At 52.7% G+C, this 19905-nt stretch overlaps 1 protein-coding gene across 1 annotated transcript; it reads left to right on the forward strand.

The window, feature by feature from the left end:
• Positions 1-11844: 11844 nt before the first annotated feature.
• On the forward strand, positions 11845-14048 carry CCL17 (C-C motif chemokine ligand 17). The gene is made up of 3 exons (XM_054455002.1): positions 11845-11975; positions 13047-13164; positions 13752-14048. Exons 1-3 carry the CDS (start codon positions 11906-11908, stop codon positions 13846-13848), a joined length of 285 nt encoding a protein of 94 aa, XP_054310977.1. The 5' UTR covers positions 11845-11905; the 3' UTR covers positions 13849-14048.
• Positions 14049-19905: the final 5857 nt, after the last annotated feature.

Genomic DNA, 19905 nt, shown 5'->3' on the forward strand with positions numbered 1-19905 from the left:
AGATGTTGCAGTGAGACAAGATCACACCACTGCAGTCCAGCTTGGGAAACAGAGCAAGACTCTGTCTGGAAAAAAAAAAAGAAAGAAAGAAAGAAATGTGCATGAACAATGCTATATATTGCTTAAGGACATACACACATGAGTTAGTGAGAAGTGAAGAAATGCGTGGGACTAATGGCTGCCAAATTCTGTTCCTCTAGTGCATAGAGGCTGTGATTAGGGGAGGAAAGCGGGGCTCAGTGACGTGGTAATACATCTGTTAACCTGATGGTGGGTACAGTACTGTGGTTAGCAACGCTGATGCCTTACCCAGGCCCCACTCCTTTTGGTTGATTTTACTTTCAATCACTCTCCCGGGCCCCTCCGAGCTTCTGGCTGAAGCTGCCCCCCAGGGACGTCACCTGAGGTCACACCCTTGCTGGACTTCCACTCCTTCTCTGTCTTCACTCCCCCACTTTCCCGCCACTTCCCCAGGGAGCACATCCTTAATGAACTCAACCTGAGACAGTGGAGAGAGCCCAGTCACCCATAAGCTGAGAGAGCAGAGCCCAGGCAAGGCAGAAAGGAGGGGGACCGTATTGTTAGCCAAGTGTGGTTCAGGCGAAAGCCCCACAGTGCAGAGGGACAGCCACAGCTCAGAGGGCAGTTGAGGTGCTGGTTCCTCCCTGCAAAGGGCTCTCTAGGGACTCCTGCTTCTCAGGTCTGGGGCTTGCTCAGAAGTGGCCACATCCCTTCCTGATACCCTCAGCCTCCCCTGGGGAGAGCCATGACCCAGGTGGCACTGTGCGACGTGTCAAATCCCCAAATGCTATTGAGTCATGACCCCGTTCCCTGCTGGCTTTTGCAGTGGTTGAGATTCCCAAGGCCTTTCAAAGAGGCCAGATCCACCAGGCTCCTTGGAAAGGGTGCAAGCCTTCTTCCCAGGATGCTGGGTGCTTGTCACTGACCCTGGTGTTGAACAGATCTTCCGCGGGTGCCCAGAGGGTCGAGTTTGGAAGGACAATCCCTCCACCCCCACTGCAGGCAGGCTGCCAGACTAGGAGCAGAGGACTTCTGAGTTCTCAGTGACTTCTGTCACTACACCCTGAGGGGTGAACCTCGAATTTTCCCAATGTCATCAAGGGACCATAGACCTGCCTTTGAAGTAGCTTAGAAACAGGGACAGATGTTCCTTGGAAAGACAGTCAGACTCTAGCAATGAATAAAAGGCACTCATTTACAAGGCTTAAGTGGAAGCTCAGAAGTCCTGGAGCCCAGGCGTCAGAGAGACATTGAGACAAGTCCATTGGTAAGAGTGAGAGTAACAAGAAGGGTTTCTGCATTCTGCTTCAGGAACAACACCAGCCATTTATCCATTCACTCACTTAATTCAAAAACTATGTATCGAGGGCCTACCATGTGCCGAGATATATTCCATTAAAGAAAAGAAACAGAAGCCTCTGTCCCATGCAATTTACATCCCAGTAGGATGGGGGTGGGGGTACAGGTGGGAGACAGAGAGTAAACAGCAGACATAAGTAAGCGAATGGTCTAGCATGTCAGAGGATATAAGCATTTCAGCAAAAAAGAAAAAAAAAGAGCAGAGGAAAAGATGGGGATGGCATGCAATTTGACTTCACTGAAAGATGTAATCTAAACAAATATATATATATATATATATATATATATTTTTTTTTTTTTTTTGAGACAGATTCTTGCTCTGTTGCCCAGGCTGGAGTGTAGGGGCGTGATCTCGACTCTCTGCAACCTCTGCCTCCTGGGCTCAAGCAATTCTCCTTCCTCAGCCTCCCAAGTACCTGGGACTACAGGCACCTGCAACCACGCTCAGCTAATTTTTGTATTTTTAGTAGAGATGGGATTTCACCATGTTGGCCAGGCTGGTCTCAAACCCCTGACTTCAAGTGATCCACCAGCCTTGGCCTCCCAAAGTGCTGGGATTACAGGCTTGAGCCACCATGCCTGGCCTAAACAAAGATTTGAAAAAGGTGAAGGAGTGAGTCCGGCAGATATCTGGGGACAGAATATTCCAGGCTGAAAGAACAGTCCGTGCAAACCTCCTCAGGAAGGAGCATGTCTGTCTGGTTGGTTTGAGGCATAGGGAGGAGGCCATTGTGGCTGGGGCAGAGTGAACCAGGCAACCAGGAGATACAGGTGGACAGAGGGCAGGGCACAGAGCTTGCAGGGCCTCGTGGCTGCCGGAGGGTCTTGGACTTGTCCTCTGCGTGAGGTGGAGAGCCACGGGGACGTTCTGAACACAGGAGATTCATGGTCCCTCTGCTGCTGTGCTGAGAATACACTGTAGGGGGCAAGGATGGAGACAAGGAGAGCACCCAGAAGGCAGTTGTAGGAAGCCAGGGATTGATGCTGGTTTCTGGGTGTATTTGGAAAGCAGAGACATGAGCTCACCCAACAGATGGGAAGTTGGGGGCGAGAGGAAGAGGCGTCAGGGATAGCGCCCAGGTTTCTGGCCCTAGTAACCGGAAGGAAGGGGCTGGCAAAGAAGGAGGAGAGAGCAGGTGTAGGGGTGGGTGGGAATCAGGAATTCAGCTTCGGACTTGGGGGGTTGGAGCTGCCTATTTGGCATGGCGAGTAGGCAGCTGGACGTAGAAGGAGGCTGGAGTTTGTGAGAGAAACTTGAGAGTGGTTGGCATATAGATGATATTTAAAGTCAGAAACGTGTACTATTTGCCAGATATATGCAGTAAGGCAGTTGATGCAAACCAAAGCCTTCTAATGTAATTGTTATTATTTTCATTTTGCAGCTGTAGAAATTGAGGCTCAGAGAGAAATGACTTTGAGCTCACAGTGTCACCACCTGCTGATGGGAGAGCTGAATTCAAAACCAGGTGAACTGACCTAGAGTCTTTGCTCCTAACCCCTCCACTGTGAGGTGACCCCTCCACTGTGAGGTGACCCCCTCGCTGGATCTTTCATGGCATGTCTTAGATGAGAGGTGGATGGACTTTGGATCAAAGGAAGATAATCCATACAAGAAGGAGACAGGAGTTTGGAAGCAGCAAACCAAGTCACAAAGTGAGGGGATGCACTGACCTTCAAGGAAGCTGAATGTTGGGGAGCAGGGAGATGAGACCGAATAGGAAGGAGGGGCTAGATGGAAGGTACAGCTTCAAGATTGGCCTGAAAAGTTTTGACTGGATGGGGAAGGAAGCAGGGAGCCATTGATGGTTTTGGAGGAAGGAGGCATTACATGGTCAGGGCAGCCCTTGTGAAAGATCCATCACATGTGGGCATGCAGCTGATGAGGGAGGTGTCAGGAGAGACCACAGAGGAGGAAACAGGCCCAGAAGTTGTTGAGACTCTCTGGGTGTGAAGGATGAGGGCTGAGCCAGTGGAGATGAGAAGGAAGCGAGGAAGCCAAGCTCCCACTGAAGACAGTGCTGAGCAGTCTCTGCCTGATGTAATGTGGGGGATGGAGGCGAGGAATGAGTCAAGGGCAAAGTTTCAGACTGGGGGGCAGATGGGGAGATGGGAAACAATGCTGGCTTGAACAGAAAAAGGAGGCTGGTGTGAGAGGGAACTCGGTTTTGCCCTTCTGGTACTTGGGGCTGAGTAAACCATAGCAAGACAGACTTCTGCTTCCCAGCAGCTCACAGGTTAATGTGGAGGACAGAACTGCACAGAGCTGGCCAGGCTGCAAGGCAGAGAGGGCTGAGGGGTGCCACAGAAAGATGGGCCGGAAGGAGGAGTGTCCAGGTGGGCGCGTCTGATTAGTTACTGGTCAGGGCTAGAGACAGAGATTTAAGAAGTATTTATCAGGCCGGGCACGGTGGCTCAGGCCTGTAATCCCAGCACTTTGGGAGGCCGAGGTGGGCAGATCACGAGGTCAGGAGATCGAGACCATCCTGGCTAACACGGTGAAACCCCGTCTCTACTAAAAATACAAAAAAAAAAAAAAAATTAGCAGGGCACGATGGCGGGCACCTGTAGTCCCAGCTACTTGGGAGGCTGAGGCAGGAGAATGGCGTGAACCCGGGAGGTGGAGCTTGCAGTAAGCCAAGATAGCGCCACTGCAGTCCGGCCTGGGCGAAAGAGCAAGACTCCGTCTCAAAAAAAAAAAAAAAAAAAAAAAAGAAGTATTTATCCAGAGGTAAAAGATCTGGGGTAGATGATGTCAGGGAGGACGAGAAGGTTGCTTGAGGCAAAAACAAAGTCTAGGACAGAGGCCCAGGCTTGCTCCTGCCACCAGCTAGCTCTGTGCCCATGAAGTAGATTTTTTTTTTTTTTAAGGAATCTTGCTCTTTTGCCCAGGCTGGAGCACAGTGCCACAGTCATGGCTCGGTCGTGCACCACCATGATGGGCTAATTTTCATTTTATTTTTTTTGTAGAGACAGAGTCTCACTATGTTGCCCAGGCTGGTCTCAGACTCCTGGGCTCAAGTGATCTTCCCACCTCAGCCTCCCAAAGTGCTGGGATTACAGTGGACCAGTTGTTTAACCTACTCTGGTCAGTTCCTAATTTTCTCATCTGTAGAAACTAATAGTTCTTACTCCCTGAATTTGTTGTGAGGACAAAGTAAACTAATAGACTTAACTGCTGAGACTCCCCTGCCCCAACACCCATCCCAGCCTATAGTGAGAGCTCAGGGACATTTCTGAGAAGGGGAGCTCACAGGGAGCTCAGGGAACCATGTCCCAAATCCCAGTGGGAGGAGCATCAAGAAGGGAGGTGGGTTCCCAGTGATGACAAGGCGATTCCCTGAGCCAGCTGGAGACCAGGAACTTTACAGACTTCATCTCAGTCAGTTTTCCAGGCCATACCATGAGGGAGTGTCTATCATCACACCCATTTCACAGATGAAAAAAGTGAAGTTCATAAAATTGCTGTTGGTCACACAACCAGGAAGAAGTAGAAGAGTGACTGGGACTCAGGGCTGTAGGTAATGATTCCAGAGCCTCTGCTGGTAATCACTGCCCCACACTGCCCAATGTAAGGCAATGGGAGGTTCAGGGAGTGGCTGGAGGGGATCAAGAGGCTCAGTGAGAGCACCTTTCCTAGAGCATCAGAGCTGGAAGCCGCATTGCTGAGGATTAATTGAATCACAAGTGGGCAGAGAGGAAATGGTAGAGGGAAGTACAGACCACACATCGGAGCAGTTTGGTCATGAATGAAAGGAGAAATGGGAGGGCAGCATGTGAGGGTGTTGAGGTCAAGGGGAGGTCTTTACGGAAGTGGAGAGACAGGATCATGTTGTCAGCAGAGGGAAAGGGGCTCATGGGATTGGAGACAGTAAAGAGCTAGAAGATGGCAGTGCAACTGAAGGAAGGAGGCCCCTTTGGGATGAATAAAGGTTGAGATCCAAGCCACAGTTGAAGCAATTTAGGTTTGGCCAAAAATGGCCACAACCACAAGGAAGTTGTAAACTAGATGGGGGAGGAGTCAGGGTGTCCTTGGTTGGATTCCTCTGCTTTATCCATGACAGAAGGATTCGGGTGTGTCTCGTGAAATGATGGTACACACTGGTTTAAAAACAATTTGGATGAAGGAGGCCCTGGGATAGAATGTAAGTTGGGCCCATGTTGTAGTTCAGAATCTCTAAGTGACCGTCCATCTATCCATGCATTCATGCATGTATATATCCATTCATCATCTATCAAGCCATGCACCCATCCTTCTAGTCATCCATCCAACCACACATCCATCTATCTAGTCATACATCTACACATACAACCACCCATCCATCAGCCCATCTATCTGCTCACCCATCCAGTTTCATGCATCCATCCATCTATCATCAACCCATTCATCCATCCGTCCATCCATCTGTCATCCATCCATCCATCCATCCACCCATTCATTCATCCATTCATGTATCCATCCATTCATCCATCCATCTGTCCATCCATTCATTCATTCATCTACCCATCCATCCATTTATTCTTTTACCATCCATCTACACATCCATCTACTCATCTGTGCATCCATTCATCTACCCATCCATCTATTTATTCTTTCACCATCCATCCACACATCCATCTACCATCCATCCGTCTATCCATTCTTCCATCCATCCATCCATCCATCCATCCATTTATTCTTTTACCATTCATCCACACATCCATCTACCATCCATCTACCCATCCATTTATCCATTCATCTACCCATCCATCTATCCATCCATTCTTCCATCCATCTATCCATCCATTCATCTACCCATCCATCTATTTATTCTTTCACCATCCATCCACCAATCCATCTATCCATCATCCATACACACATCCACCCAACCATTTATCTGCCATCCATCCATCCATTCTTTCATCCATCTTCCAGCCACTCATCCATCCATCACTCATCCACATGTCCATCCATCATCCATCCACCATCCATCCATTCACTCATTTACCCATCCATATCCATTCACCCATTCATTCATTCACCCATCCACACAACCACTCACCTATTTATACATTCAGTAAACATACATATATTTTTTGAGACAGGGTCTCACTCTGTCACCCAGGCTGGAGTGCAGTGGTACAATCACGGCTCACTGCAGCCTCAACCTTCCTGATGTAGGTGATCCTCCCTTCTCAGCCTCCAGAGTAGCTGGGACAGGTGCACACAGTAACACCTGGCTATTTTTTTTTTTTTTTGAGATGGAGTCTCACTCTGTTGCCCAGGATGGAGTGCAGTGGTGTGATCTTGACTCACTGCAATCTCTGCCTCCCGGGTTCAAGCGATTCTCCTGCCTCAGCCTCCCGAGTAGCTGGGATTACAGGCACACGCCACCACACCCAGCTAATTTTTTTTTGTCTTTTTAGTAGAGAGGGGGTTTCACCATGTTGGCCAGGAAGGTCTCGATCTCCTGACCTTGTGATCCTCCTGCCTTGGCCTCCCAAAGTGCTGGGATTACTGGTGTGAGCCACTGCACCCGGTCATTTTTTTGCATTTTTTGTAGAGACAGGGTTTCACCATGTTGCCCAGGCTTGTCTTGAACTCCTGGGCTCAAGTGATCCACTGCCTCTGCCTCCCAAAGTATTGGAATTATAGGTGTGAACCACCACACTGGCCTAATAAACATATTTTATTTAGCACCCACTAATGTGCTAAGTCCTGGAGGGATAAGTTGGAACACAAAAGAGATCCTTCAAGGATTTTACAGTCTTTTGTGTGAGTCCCAACAAATAAACTAGCAATCACAATACAATATGAAGACAGCCAAGACGAGGGAAGTCAATGAACTCTGGGGACATAGAGGAAGGAAGGGAGTAAGGGTTCTAGCTGCGCTCTAAAATGAGAGTAGGAGTGAAAGGAAGTGAGACGGGGGAACAGGAAAGAATGTTCCAGACAGGAAGAACAGCGTGTACGAAGGCTTGGGTATCAGTAAAGGCCCGGCATTTTCAAGGAACTGAAAGAAGGTCCACGTGGCTGGGACAAAGTGATGTGGTGGATGATGGAGCTGGAGGAAAAAGTTGAGCCTGGAGAAGTAGACAGAAATGTGGGCTTCGTCCTGAGAGTAATGGGGAGGCATTGAAAGATTTCAAGAGGGGAGAGCCTTGCTCAGACTTGTGTTTTGGAGATCACTGGGCTTTTGAGAGGAAGATGGACTGGACCAGGAAGGCTTGGAAGCTGGGGCATGAGTTCACGGCTGTGGTCCAGCAGAGAGATGGAGGAGGAGGAGGAGACAGATTCAGGACGCATGCAGGTAGCCAACTAACACACTTTGCTGATGGACTGGATGTGGGCAGTGAGGGAGAGCCCAGGGACAGAGATGACCCTTGGGTTTCTGACCTGAGGAACCAAGAGGACACCCTGTCAGGAACGACAGACACATCAATGGGCACGTCAAGTCTTTGGGACAGGGGATTGGGGCCTATTTTGGGGTCAGGGGTGGAAATACCATTTGGGACCCTCACATCTCAGCTGAGCTGGCCCCAATTCCTGATTCCCGGCCCCCTAGGCAGGGCAGGACGAATCCAGTTTCAGCTGTCAGCGATGGAGATGAGTAAACAAATGCTCAATCCTTACTGAGCTGCTCCGGGAGACCCCGAGCAAGTCACTGCACTGATGAACCTCAGGTGACACTGGTGTGACCGGGATGACAGTTCTGCCTAGCTGCCCCCTCCTGGTCAGCCACAGCTGTCAAATGCAACTGACGATGATGAAGAGCTGCCGCCCCAGCCGCTTGGCTGCTCTGTGACTGAGAGCATCCTGGTTCCGCCCACTGCCTCGGGGACAGGCTTCTCCACGAGCCTGGGCAGAGCCTGGGGTCGGGGCAGGAACCTTCCTTCCCTGTCTTTCAGGGAGAAGGACCCCATATCTGCCTGGCCCAGTGCGCTCTGGCCAAAGCCGAGTTGGGTGTTGCAGCAGCCTGTGGGGCAAAGGCGGCAGGTGCCTGGGTGGTGTGCCTGGTCACTTTAGTCAGAGGCGTTGAGACAAGGAGTTACCACGGCCGCTCCTCTCACTCAGATCCAATTACCCTTCACACTCTCCTAATAGGCCTAACAGTGTCTGGCCTGCTTCCCTGCCATGGCCCTTTCCCTTCCTCTGGCCACAGCACTCTCTCCCCTGCTGCCCCTCCACAAAGCTCTGCCTCACTGCCACCTCCTCAAGGGAGCATTCCTGATTGCCCTGACAGACCTCCAGGTCCTAGAGTCCTCACAGCAGCATAAAGATCTCTCAAGATGCTTAAAGATCTCTCAAGATGCTTCTCACAGGCCCAGACTTCAGGATATTTTGTCTGGAAGGTCCCTTGGCATCCATCTCATAGCTTGGGAGAAATGAGGAGGAATAAACTCGGTTAATCCCTGGAGAGAAAACCACCTAAAAAATGTCCCTGGTCCCCGCCGCCTCCCAAAGAAGACTGAGGCACATTGGGCCCTTTGCGTCCATCTCGCCTTCCCTTCCTGCAGTCCTGTGTTTACTCGGTCAGGTGACACTGAAGGTTCACTGCATGCCAGGCACCATGCTTGGTGCTGGGGATGCCCACGGCGTGGGGCAAGGTAGACACAGCCTGTCCTCGTGTGACTGGCTCTCAGCCTTGCATTTAGGCAGTGCCCCATGCCGGGGTTTCGTGCTGTTGCCCTAATTTATCTCTGCACATTACCCTCTCTGCACCTTTGCCTAAACAGTGCCCCCTGTGCAATGTCCTTTCTTCCAATCTCAGTATGAATCTTATCTACAAAACCTAGCCCTACGCCCTACAGCCACCTCTTTCAGGCAGCCTTCCACGAATTCTGGCCAGAGGCAGCCTCTCCCCAGTCTGTGCCCCGAAGCCCTTTAATCTCGCCTGCATGTCCCTATGAGGGGTCAGGCCCTGTTCCCCTGCCCTTACCCACTGTGAAACCCCACAACAGCAGGGTCTGGCCTCTGTCCACCCTGTAGCCCTGGGCACAGCCCCGAGAGGCTCAGCTGCCCCTGCCAGCCAGGCAGCCTGCACCAGCCTTGAGCTGAACCAGAACCTTCCTAGTCCAGAACCTTCCACTGCTACTTTCATGATTTGTTCCCCAGAACAAACAGGGGAATTTAGGTCCTTCTGGAGAAAGCTCTGAGTCTGCGGGAAAGCAAAGAGGACTCAGAACCCACCGGGGAGTTTCCCCAGCGGCAGGGACTGCAGCTGCTTCATCATTAATCAGGCTGCTTACTGGGTCACAGCTGTCCCTTGCAGTTGTGTAGCACAGAAGAGCATGTGGTGGCCTCTGCGGCAGGTGGAGCCCCCACAAGAGGGCAGGCAGAAGCCACAGGGCAGAGCGCATGGAGGGCAGCGAGGGCGGGAGGGGTGGTCGGCAGAGGCGCCCCTTCCTGCCTCTTCCCAGGACCCAGGCCCGGCCCTGCACCTCTGGGCTCAGGCTCTGTCTCCGGGTCAGGGCTACCCTGTGCCTGCACATCTTCTCCTGCCCAGCGCGGCCTCCTTTGCAGGGGGACTCTGCGGGGAGCTACTCTGAGGCTGCCCCTCCCTTTCTCTGGGATGTTGGCACCAAGGAGGTGCCCAGGCAGGAAGAGCAGCCTCCCCTCCCCCTCCTCTGCACATGCAAATGGAAGCCAGCCCTGGGCACAGGAAGGGTGGCTGGGGGCAAAGAACCCATCTGGACTGTGGCTTGACGAGGGGGCAGGGGCAGGGTCTCTGGCAGCTGATGCGATCCCCAGAGAAGCAGAGAAATGTTGGTGCGAGGCCCACCAAGGGGGAACCCATCATCCTGAGATCTACCGTTTTGGCAGGGCTCTGTGGGACAGACCAAACTTCCCTCTACAGGTGATGAGATTGAGGTCCAGAGAGGGTCTGTGAGCCGCCCGAGGTCACATAAAGGATGCTGCCCACAGAAACATTCTGCCATGGGCAGGGAAGCCCCGCTCCCAGGCGCAGAAGCAGCCACAGGCTCCCAGGCCGCCCTTGCTGAGGGGTGGGGAGAGGAGCGCCTGAGGCTCCTCCAAGGTGGAGGGTCTTTGTCTGGTTTCCTCTCATAGGATCCCTGCCCTTCTACCTAAGGACTGATGAGGTTAGCTCTGAGCGATGCTCCGGTAGTGTGGGGTTTCCACAGGTATCCCCAGAATCTAAAAACAAGAAACAAAAACCTCATGACAAATAGTGGCTGTTTGCAGTTATCATGACAGTTAGTGAAAAACTTAGTAACGATTCAGTGATTAACACAGGGTGGACTGTGAGAGGGTGGAAGGCACCTGCACCATGTTTTGGAGGGGCACTGCTGTCATTTTGAGTTGGCCCTGGTCATGCAAGGACAGGATGAAGCCAGGCCAAGGTCCCCCATGTCACAATCAGAGTCCAGGTGCTTCCCTGCCTGGAGCCGCCCTTCCCTGGTGCCGCCCACCTGAAGGCCATGGGACTCCCATCCTACTGTAGGGATGCCCGTGCTCTGGCTCCTGGGAGCCCCAACAAGGCGACCGGCAATTTCCTCGGGTGGCCAAGGGCCTGACCCGCATGCAGTGATGCTATGGCCTGGGGCTGAGATGCTAGAGTCACAGAGAAGCCAGTTCACCAACTTTATCAACCTCCTTATTATTGCAATTCTTGTTTTATTCCTGCCCCCACTGGAAAGTGGACTTACGTTCTGTCATCTGCCCTGCCATGAGCTGGGGTGCCTGGAAAGTCAGCTCAGGGCCTGGCTCAGGCTGGACCATGACCAGGCATCCAGTACTGACTCCGGGCCACAGCTCTGCTAGAAGTGAGAAGCAGCGTCTCCCACTGACCCCTTTGTTCTGTTCTGTATCTTAGTGTAAGGCATCCCATTTAGGGGAACGTGGTTTCCTGAGCTATTTGGACTGAATGGTGATCGAAGTGCCATTGGGCTCTTGCCTCCTGCAGTCAGGGCCTCACCTGGGATGGGACACCAATCAAAGCTGCTCTGTGCCCCGGCTGGGCCTCGGAGGCAGATAAAGCATGGACCTCCCTGCAGAGTGATGCCCATGTGCCTATGCCCGGCAGCCAGGGTGGCCCTGGCACCACCCTGAAGCTCACTCATGGTCCAGGAGAAGAGATCTGCTTGGTTTCTGCCTGGTTGACTCCCCAACACTTCCGTCTGCCCCCCATTCAAGCCACCATGCATGAAGGATGCTCTCCAGCCACAGAGAGATGAACCCAGCTGTGCATGGAGGCTTTTCAATTCTAATAGAGGAACCAAGAAATGTCCCCTTTGAAAGGAGAAGTGTGTCACTGCCATGGGCTCCAGACACATGTACCCCACCTCTGTCTCCAGTTGAGTGCCCATTCTCTGGAAATCCACAAACATTCCAAGAGCTGGACTTCTCCTGAATCATCTCAAATTCTTTGAACTTCACTGGTCTAGGGAAGGATGTGAGGAGGTGACAGAAGGCGGGGCAAGACCCCTAAAGAGGTTAAATAGGTCACTGCCACCCTCGACTCTCAGCAGGGTGTCTCCTAAGCAGAGGGACCCGCACACAGAGACTCCCTCCTGGGCTCCTGGCACCATGGCCCCACTGAAGATGCTGGCCCTGGTCACCCTCCTCCTGGGGGCTTCTCTGCAGCACATCCATGCAGGTGAGAGCAGGGGACAGGTGGCCAGGGGCAGGCACTGGGAGGACAGGAGTTGGAGGCATGAAGACCACCGTAGCAACACACACATTTGTGTATTATTTACACCCCACCTACTCCCACAAAAGACATGAGAAGCCCACAGCACTAGGATTTTGAGGGAAACAAGCAGAGAAAAATGTTGATGATGACGATGCCCCAGCTTTTGCAGGTGGGCTTGGTGAGGACCAAGGCGAGCACATCTTGGGCTGCAATGGCTGTGAGGTGGGGGCTGTGGCTGTAGTTGTGCAATGGAAAGTGAACAATTCTCAAAATTATTTATTAGCTTCTGTTTTATTAACAGGTTTTATGCACAATGAGGGAATCAGCATAAAGATAGAAGAACTGTTCCCAAGAACATGTAAAAAAGGATTCCTTTTTTTTTTTTTTTTTTGAGATGGAGGTTCACTTTGTCGCCCAGGCTGGAGTGCAATGATGCGATCTCGGCTCACTGCAACCTCTGCCTCCCGGGTTCAAGCGATTCTCCTGCCTCAGCCTCCCGAGTAGCTGGGAATATAGGTGCCCGGCCACCACGCCACCAACGGGTTTTCACCATGTTGGTCAGGCTGATCTCGAACTCCTGACCTCAGGCCATCCACCCACCTCGGCCTCCCAAAGTGCTGGGATTACAGGCATGAGCCACGGCGCCCAGACTGAAAAAGAGATTCTTATATTAGGTTGGGAAAGGAAAGATGAAATAAGGTTGCCAGGTATAGACATACAGGGATGCACACAGACGCACAGAGACACACACGTAGGCACTCACAGGACACACAGGATCCCCCACAGACACACACAAACATGCACACCCACAAACACACGGGACCCCACAACATACACAGAAGCCTCACACACACCTGTGTACGGTAACACACAGACACACACACATACACATAGGCAGTGATACACAGGCAGTCATCACACACAGATGCACACATGGACACGCACATGCAGATCTTCCACGAACATCCCCCAGAGGTCCCCGCAACACACACGCAGACACTCACAGACACCCCTGCCCCGCTCCTCTCCCTGCAGCTCGAGGGACCAATGTGGGCCGGGAGTGCTGCCTGGAGTACTTCAAGGGAGCCATTCCCCTTAGAAAGCTGAAGACGTGGTACCAGACATCTGAGGACTGCTCCAGGGATGCCATCGTGTAAGTGCCCCAGGCTCCACCCCTGCTCCTCAGGGCCAAGCATGGGGACAAGTGCACCCTGGAGCTCCCAGGATGGCCACTGGGAAGCAGGGAAGAGACAGCGGGGCCTTCCTCCCCAACCCCTGCAGGCTCCTTGGGGCAGTTCATGTTCCCCACGCTGTGGGACCCAAAAGGGCCGCAGGCCATGAGGTCTAACCTATTCCTTGATTTGTGGTGAAATCGAGGCCCCAGGAGCGATGAACACTCCCAGGTCACACAGCTGGTCAGGGGCAATGTGGTCACCTCCCCCGGCCTGGGCCTGAGCCCTGCCCGCAGTCTCCATGTCCCAGGCTCTAGGCTGTCTGGGGGCATGGGCAGGCTGAGGGGTGGGCACAAGGTCCTGCAGCCCTGGCTCCCTGGGAGGGTCAAGATTACTCGGGACAGAGCCTGAAGTCTCAGATCTGCCACCAATGCCCTGTGTGACGGCAGCAACTTCCTGCCCCTCTTGGAGCCTTGGAATCCTGGTCAGCACAGGGCGGGGCCCGTCCCAAGGACTCTGGGGGCCCTTCCCCCTCTGCCACTCCTGGTAACATCCTCCTTCTGTGTAGTTTTGTAACTGTCCAGGACAGGGTCATCTGTTCGGACCCCAACAACAAGAGAGTGAAGAATGCAGTTAAATACCTGCAAAGGCTTGAGAGGTCTTGAAGCCTCCTCACCCCAGACTCCTGACTGTCTCCCGGGACCACCTGAGACCTCCACTGTCGGTGTTCACCGCCCCCACCCTGAGCGCCTGGGTCCAGGAGAGGCCTTCCAAGGACGAAGAAGAGCTACAGTGAGGGAGATCCCATCCCCTTGTCTAACTGGACCATGGGCACAAAGGGCCCAGATTAAAGTCTTTCTCCTCAGTCCGTGTCAGCGTGTCTGTCCCCACAGCGCAAGATGCGCTTCCACTCCGGCCTGTCACTCTGGGAGGGTCCTCAGAGAACATCTGGTCCTGCCCTGTGCAGGTCGGAAAGGAAAACTGAGGCTGAGAAGGGCACGTGGCTTCCGCAGACCACGCACCAGTGAGGGGAGGCCCTGATGAGAGGCCCGGGCAGGGGCGGGGTTGGCAGGGCTCTGGGAGGCAGCGGCTGGATTCTCTCCCTACCCACCCCAAGGTCTTCCGGTTTCCCCCAGCCCAGCTCCTGTTCTTGCCCCACGTGGAGCTGAGGACAAGCTTCCCCGAGGTGCTGGAGTCAATTTCACAGACTGGCCAGGACCCTGACGCAGGCCACAGCTCTGCCCAGTGCTGGGGAGCCCCCTGGCCGAGGGTGGGGAACCTTGCAGCCCTGTCCTTGCTTCCCCCTGCACTCACTGCAGTCCCGCTGGCCCGGCTCCTCCTGGCCCTGGCTCCCTCTCCCCGCTCAAACTCCAGACCAGCTCCAGGGCAAGGGGGCTCTGTGGGTCCTGGGTCCTGACGGGGACCTTGGGTCCTCTGCCTGCAGCTGCCTTCCTAGCCCCCTCCAGGCCCAGGCAGGCGGGCGCCACGCGGCCCTGTGGTTCCTCCTGACTGAAGTGTGATCCCCACCCGGCCAGGGCTGACCTCCCCGCTAGCTCAGCTGCGCCCAGCCTGCCGGAAGCCAGCCCAGCACAACCGCCCACCGACTCGCTCCCCCAGCTCTTAGGGACTGCCCTGAAGCCGACCCCTGCTCCGCGTGGTTCTCTCATTGGTGTGGGGGTGTGTGTGTGTGTGTGTGTGTGTGTGTGTGTGGCAGTCCCAGCTCCTCCATTAGGTTGAGAGCTCCGTGAGCCACTCCGGGGACCCCGCGCCCCTGTGCTCAAAAAGATGGGGACTAGAGGCTGAGGATACCCCACCCCCAGACCCCTCTGCCCATGCCCAGCTGAGGGCTGAGCACAGAGGAGTCGGGGCCTTCGCCTTCTAGTTCTCTCTCACTCTCCCAACCAGCAATGGGGCCGTGGCTTCTCTCTCAACACAGTTTGGCGGCAGGGGCGCGGGTCCTTCTCTTCCGAGGACCTTGTGGCGTTGCATTGTTTGGTGTGGCTGCGGTTAGAAGGGCAATTTCCAGGCCCGGCTGTTGCCTCCTGCTGCTCCCTTGTGGCCAGTCAGCTCATTGCAGGGCAGATGATAGAACGCAAGTTTACTTTCCAGTAGGGGCACAGGGGTAACGAGGTTGATAAAACCAGTGAACTGGCTTGCCTGTGACTCTAGGGTCTCTTCAGTCGCAAGTGGGCTCATCTCCTGTCCTGATGCCGAGGAGGATCCCTTGAACAACTGCCTAAGACCCAGAGTCCTCGGGGTGGCCCAGTCTGAGTTCTTCATGGAAAACTGTCCTCTGAACCCACCGGGTGGAGGAACGATGATCTAAAAAGGGAGGGAGGCAAGGAGAAGCTCCTAAGACAGCAAAGGCCAGAGACAGCCGGGGTCTGGACCCCTGCACCCTGCAGGCGAGAGCTGGAAGGACTCTCAGAGTGCAATGGCTCCATCTCAGCTCACTGCAACCTCCGCCTCCCAGGTTCAAGCGATTCTCCTGCCTCAGACTCCTAAGTAGCTGGGATTACGGGTGCCTGCCACCACACCCGGCTAATTTTTTTGTATTTTTAGTAGAGATGGGGTTTCACCATGTCGGTCAGGCTGGTCTTGAACTCTTGGCCTTATGTGATCCACTCGCCTTGGCCTCCCAAAGTGCTGAGATTACAGGCATGAGCCACCGCGCCTGGCCTCAAGCAAACTTCGTTTAAAAAAGCAAGACCTTTTCTGTTTTTTCCCTACTGAAATCCTACTCAGAAGCCCATATTGTAAGCTTAGATAAGTAGAGCTGCCGTGGAGGCCTGTGAGGAGGTGGGGAGTTGCCAGAGGGTCCCTGAAAGTGAGATAGGGTGGGGGCGTTGCATAAAGGCAGGGAAGAGATGGATCCAGGACTGGCAACAAAATGCAGGATTCAGAATCCAAGTATTCATGAGCAGCATCCGGTGCAAGTTGGGGGATGGTGAGATGCAAGAGATAGGACAACTGCCATGTGACCTTAGGGCATTTTAAGGAGGTGTGACCTGGAGACTGCTGTGATTGGAAAGACTGCTGGGAGGGAAAAAGAGGAATGGGCAGGTTCGGGGTGAAAAGTGAGGAGGAGCGCCAGACTTACGTTGTTTCTTTCACCAGGTAGGTGCCTCCCCTCCTCCCCCACCCCACCCCTGCTTTTTTTTTTTTTTTCAGATGGAGTCTGGCTCTGTGACCCAGGCTGGAGTGCAGTGGTGTGATCTGGCTCACTGCAACCTCTGTCTCCTGGGTTCAAGCGATTCTCATGCCTCAGCTTCCTGAGTAGCTGGGATTATAGGTGTGCGCCACCACACCTGGCTGATTTTTGTATTTTTAAAAGAGACGGGGTTTTACCATGTTGGCCAGGCTGGTCTCAAACTCCTGAGCTCAAGTGATCCACCCACTTTGGCCTCCCAAAGTGCTGGGATTACAGGCGTGAGCCACTATTCTGAAATCCAGTTTCTCTTCAACGCTCAACTCAGTGCTGCCTCCGCCGCAGCCAGCCTACTGAACCTCAGCTGTGTATCCTCCACCTGCACCCAACGCTCACCTCAGTCTAATCCTGACCACACTCTAACCCTTGTAATTGGAGCTGCTTGGGTGATTTACCCAATAAACTTACTGAGCAGGTATTTGGGTCAGGAAACAGTACCAGACTCATTTATGAGGAGGGAAAAAAGCTTTGTGCATAGTGTATATTTGATTTACACATTTTCATCAGTGCTGCTCAGGTGAATTCCACAAGGTGCACTAGTGGGGAAAGAGAAATTTCCTGGGGAGCCCTGATAACCGGGCTTGAAGCATATTGCATCTCCAAACGTGGAAATTAGAATTGGGTTGTTTTCCAATTGCCCACCAGAGGGCACTCTGCTCTTAGGAGGAAGTTTCTGATGCGGATGCGCCAGAGGCCCTGACCCCACCAGCCGGACTCCAGCCCCATCGCTGTCCCCAGGGGCTGGGATCAGCCACATCTGGTTGTAGCTGCACTAGGCCTTGGGGCAGAGGTGTCTGTAGCTGGCCAGCTCTCCTCTTGTGGGAACAGAAGCAAAGAAACCGCCAATTACACTGTCTGGGGTTTGCTGGATGAAGAGGAAGAAGAAACGCTGCTGGGACTAGCAGGGTCACTAACTCCAGACGCAACCTGGGTTGTGCCAAGAGCTGTGGGCCGGGGTGTTTCACTGTGTTTTCTTAGCGACTGTATTTGGTCTATTTGGCATCCATTTATCACAGGGCCAAATCACAGGGCCAAAAGCATTTATACCTCCCCTGCGAGCTGGTTTTTGCAAGTGTTTGAAAGTAATAATAGTTACAAACCCTCCAACCAATCCCAATCACAGACCCCCCAACCATCTCTATTTAACTCTCACACCAAGCCAGTATTTCCCCTGCCCTAAATCACCCAGAGCCGGGTAGAGACAACTAGGGACGGCCCCTAAGCCCAAGGCCCTCTGGAATTATTCCAACTAGCCAGACCTGGGCTGCTTCCCCTGGCCTGCCTTGCCCTTCAGGTGGAAACCCCACAAAAGGCTGTGGCCTGTGCTGTTCTGATCCTTCCTTTCAGCCTCCTGACCAAACTTGGTGCTCCCCCTGTGGCCCCCGTGGGTGGTCCTGCATGTGTGCCATGCCCTGTTCTCCTGGGAGATGCAAGTGATAAATTCTTCTTTCAGTGGCCTTGGTTGCTCTGTTGTCACTCAGTCACCTCCATCAATTCAAATCCTGTGGGTACATTTTAAATTTTTTAAATTGATGCATAGTAATTGTACATATTTATGGGATACATATGATACTGTGACACAAGCATACGATGCATAGTGATCAGATCAAGGTAATCAGGATATCCATCACCTCAAACATTTATTATTTCACTGTGTTGGGAACGTTTCAAATCTTCTCTTCTAGCTATTTTGAAATATACAATAGGCCGGGCACAGTGGCTCACACCTGTAATCCCAGCACTCTGGGAGGCCAAGGTGGGAGGATCACTTGAGCCCAGGAGTCTGAGACCAGTCTGGGCAACATAGTGAGACTCAGTCTTTACGAAATGCAAAAATTAGCCAGGCATGGTAGCATGCACCTGTGCTGCCAGCTACTCAGGAGGCTGAGGTGGGAGGATCACTTGAGCACAGCACATCGAGGCTGCAGTGAACTGTGATGGCACCACTGCACTCCAGCCGGGATGACAGAGGGAGACCCTGTCTCAAAAAGAAAAAAAAGGCTGGGCATGGTGGCTCACGCCTGTAATCCTAGCACTTTGGGAGGCCAAAGCGGGTAGATCACCTGAGGTCAGGAGTTCTAGACCAGCTTGGCCAACATGATGAAACCCCATCTCTACTAAAAATACAAAAAAATTAGCTGGATGTGGTGGCGGGCACCTGTAATCCTAGCTACTCAGGTGGCTGAGGCAGGAGAATCGCTTGAACCCGGGAGAGGTTGCAGTGAGCCAAGATTGCGCCATTGCACTCCAGCCTGGGCAATAAGAGCGAAACTCCGTCTCAAAAAAATAAATAAATAAATAAAAAAGAAATACACAATGAATTGTTTACTGTAGTCACTCTACTGTGCAATCAAACACTGGAAATTATTCCTTCTATCCAGCTGTTTGTTTGTACCCATTAACCAATCTCTCCCCATCACCCCCTCTCCCCTAAATAGAACTACCATATGATCCAGCAATCCTACCACTGGGTATTTATCCAAAGGAAAGGAAATCAATATATCAAAGGGATACCTGCACCCCCATGTTTATTGCAGCACTATTCACAATAGCCAAAATATGAAATCAACCCATGTCCATCAATGGAGGAATAAAGAAATTTGGTACATGTACACAACGGAGTACAATTCAACCATAAAAAAAAGAAGGAAATCCTGTCATTTGCAGCAAAATGGATGGACAGTCATGTTAAGCGAAATAAGCCAGGCACAGAAAGACAAATATCTCATGTTCTCACTCATATGTGGGAGCTAAAAAAAGTTTATCTTCGAAAGTACATTTTAACACAAAGGGTCAGGGACCTGTTTGGAGTCTCTGCTTTGCCACTGACTGGCCGTTGGACCTGCACACATGCGCCTCACCTGCCTGAGCCTCACCTGCCTGAGCCTATTTCTCCATGAAGCAATGGAACTGGACTTTCTCTCACCTGTTTGGGGATGGGCCAATATGGCTACTCCTCTACCTCTCACATTGCCCTTAGCGGACCACAGTCTTAGAAAACCTGCCATTTCTGGTCGGGCGCAGTGGCTCACGATCATGAGGTCAAGAGATTGAGACCAGCCTGACCAACATGGTGAAACCCCGTCTCTACTAAAAATACAAAAATTAGCCAGGTGTGGTGTCACGTGCCTGTAATCCCAGCTACTCAGGAGGCTGAGGCAGGAGAATCACTTGAACTCGGGAGGCAGAGGTTGCAGTGAGCCGAGATCACGCCATTGCACTCCAGCCTGGGTGAGAGAGTGAGAGTGAGACTCTGTCTCAAAAAACAAAAAAAGAAAAGAAAAGAAAAAAAAGAAAACCTGCCATTTCCTCATAATTGACCTGCCATCACCTGGATATTCCCTGTACCCCTCCCCAAAGCCAGCATGGCAACCACAGGGGTGAAATACTCAGACGAGCAAGGGGATCAGGGCTTTAAGAAGTCAGCCTTCGGCCAAGCATGGTGGCTCACACCTGTAATCCCAGCACTTTGGGAGGCCGAGGCAGGCGGATCACTTGAGGTCAGGAGTTGGAG

This window comes from Pongo pygmaeus, chromosome 18 (assembly GCF_028885625.2).
Source record: "Pongo pygmaeus isolate AG05252 chromosome 18, NHGRI_mPonPyg2-v2.0_pri, whole genome shotgun sequence".
In the NCBI taxonomy this organism is placed as follows: Eukaryota; Metazoa; Chordata; class Mammalia; order Primates; family Hominidae; genus Pongo; species Pongo pygmaeus.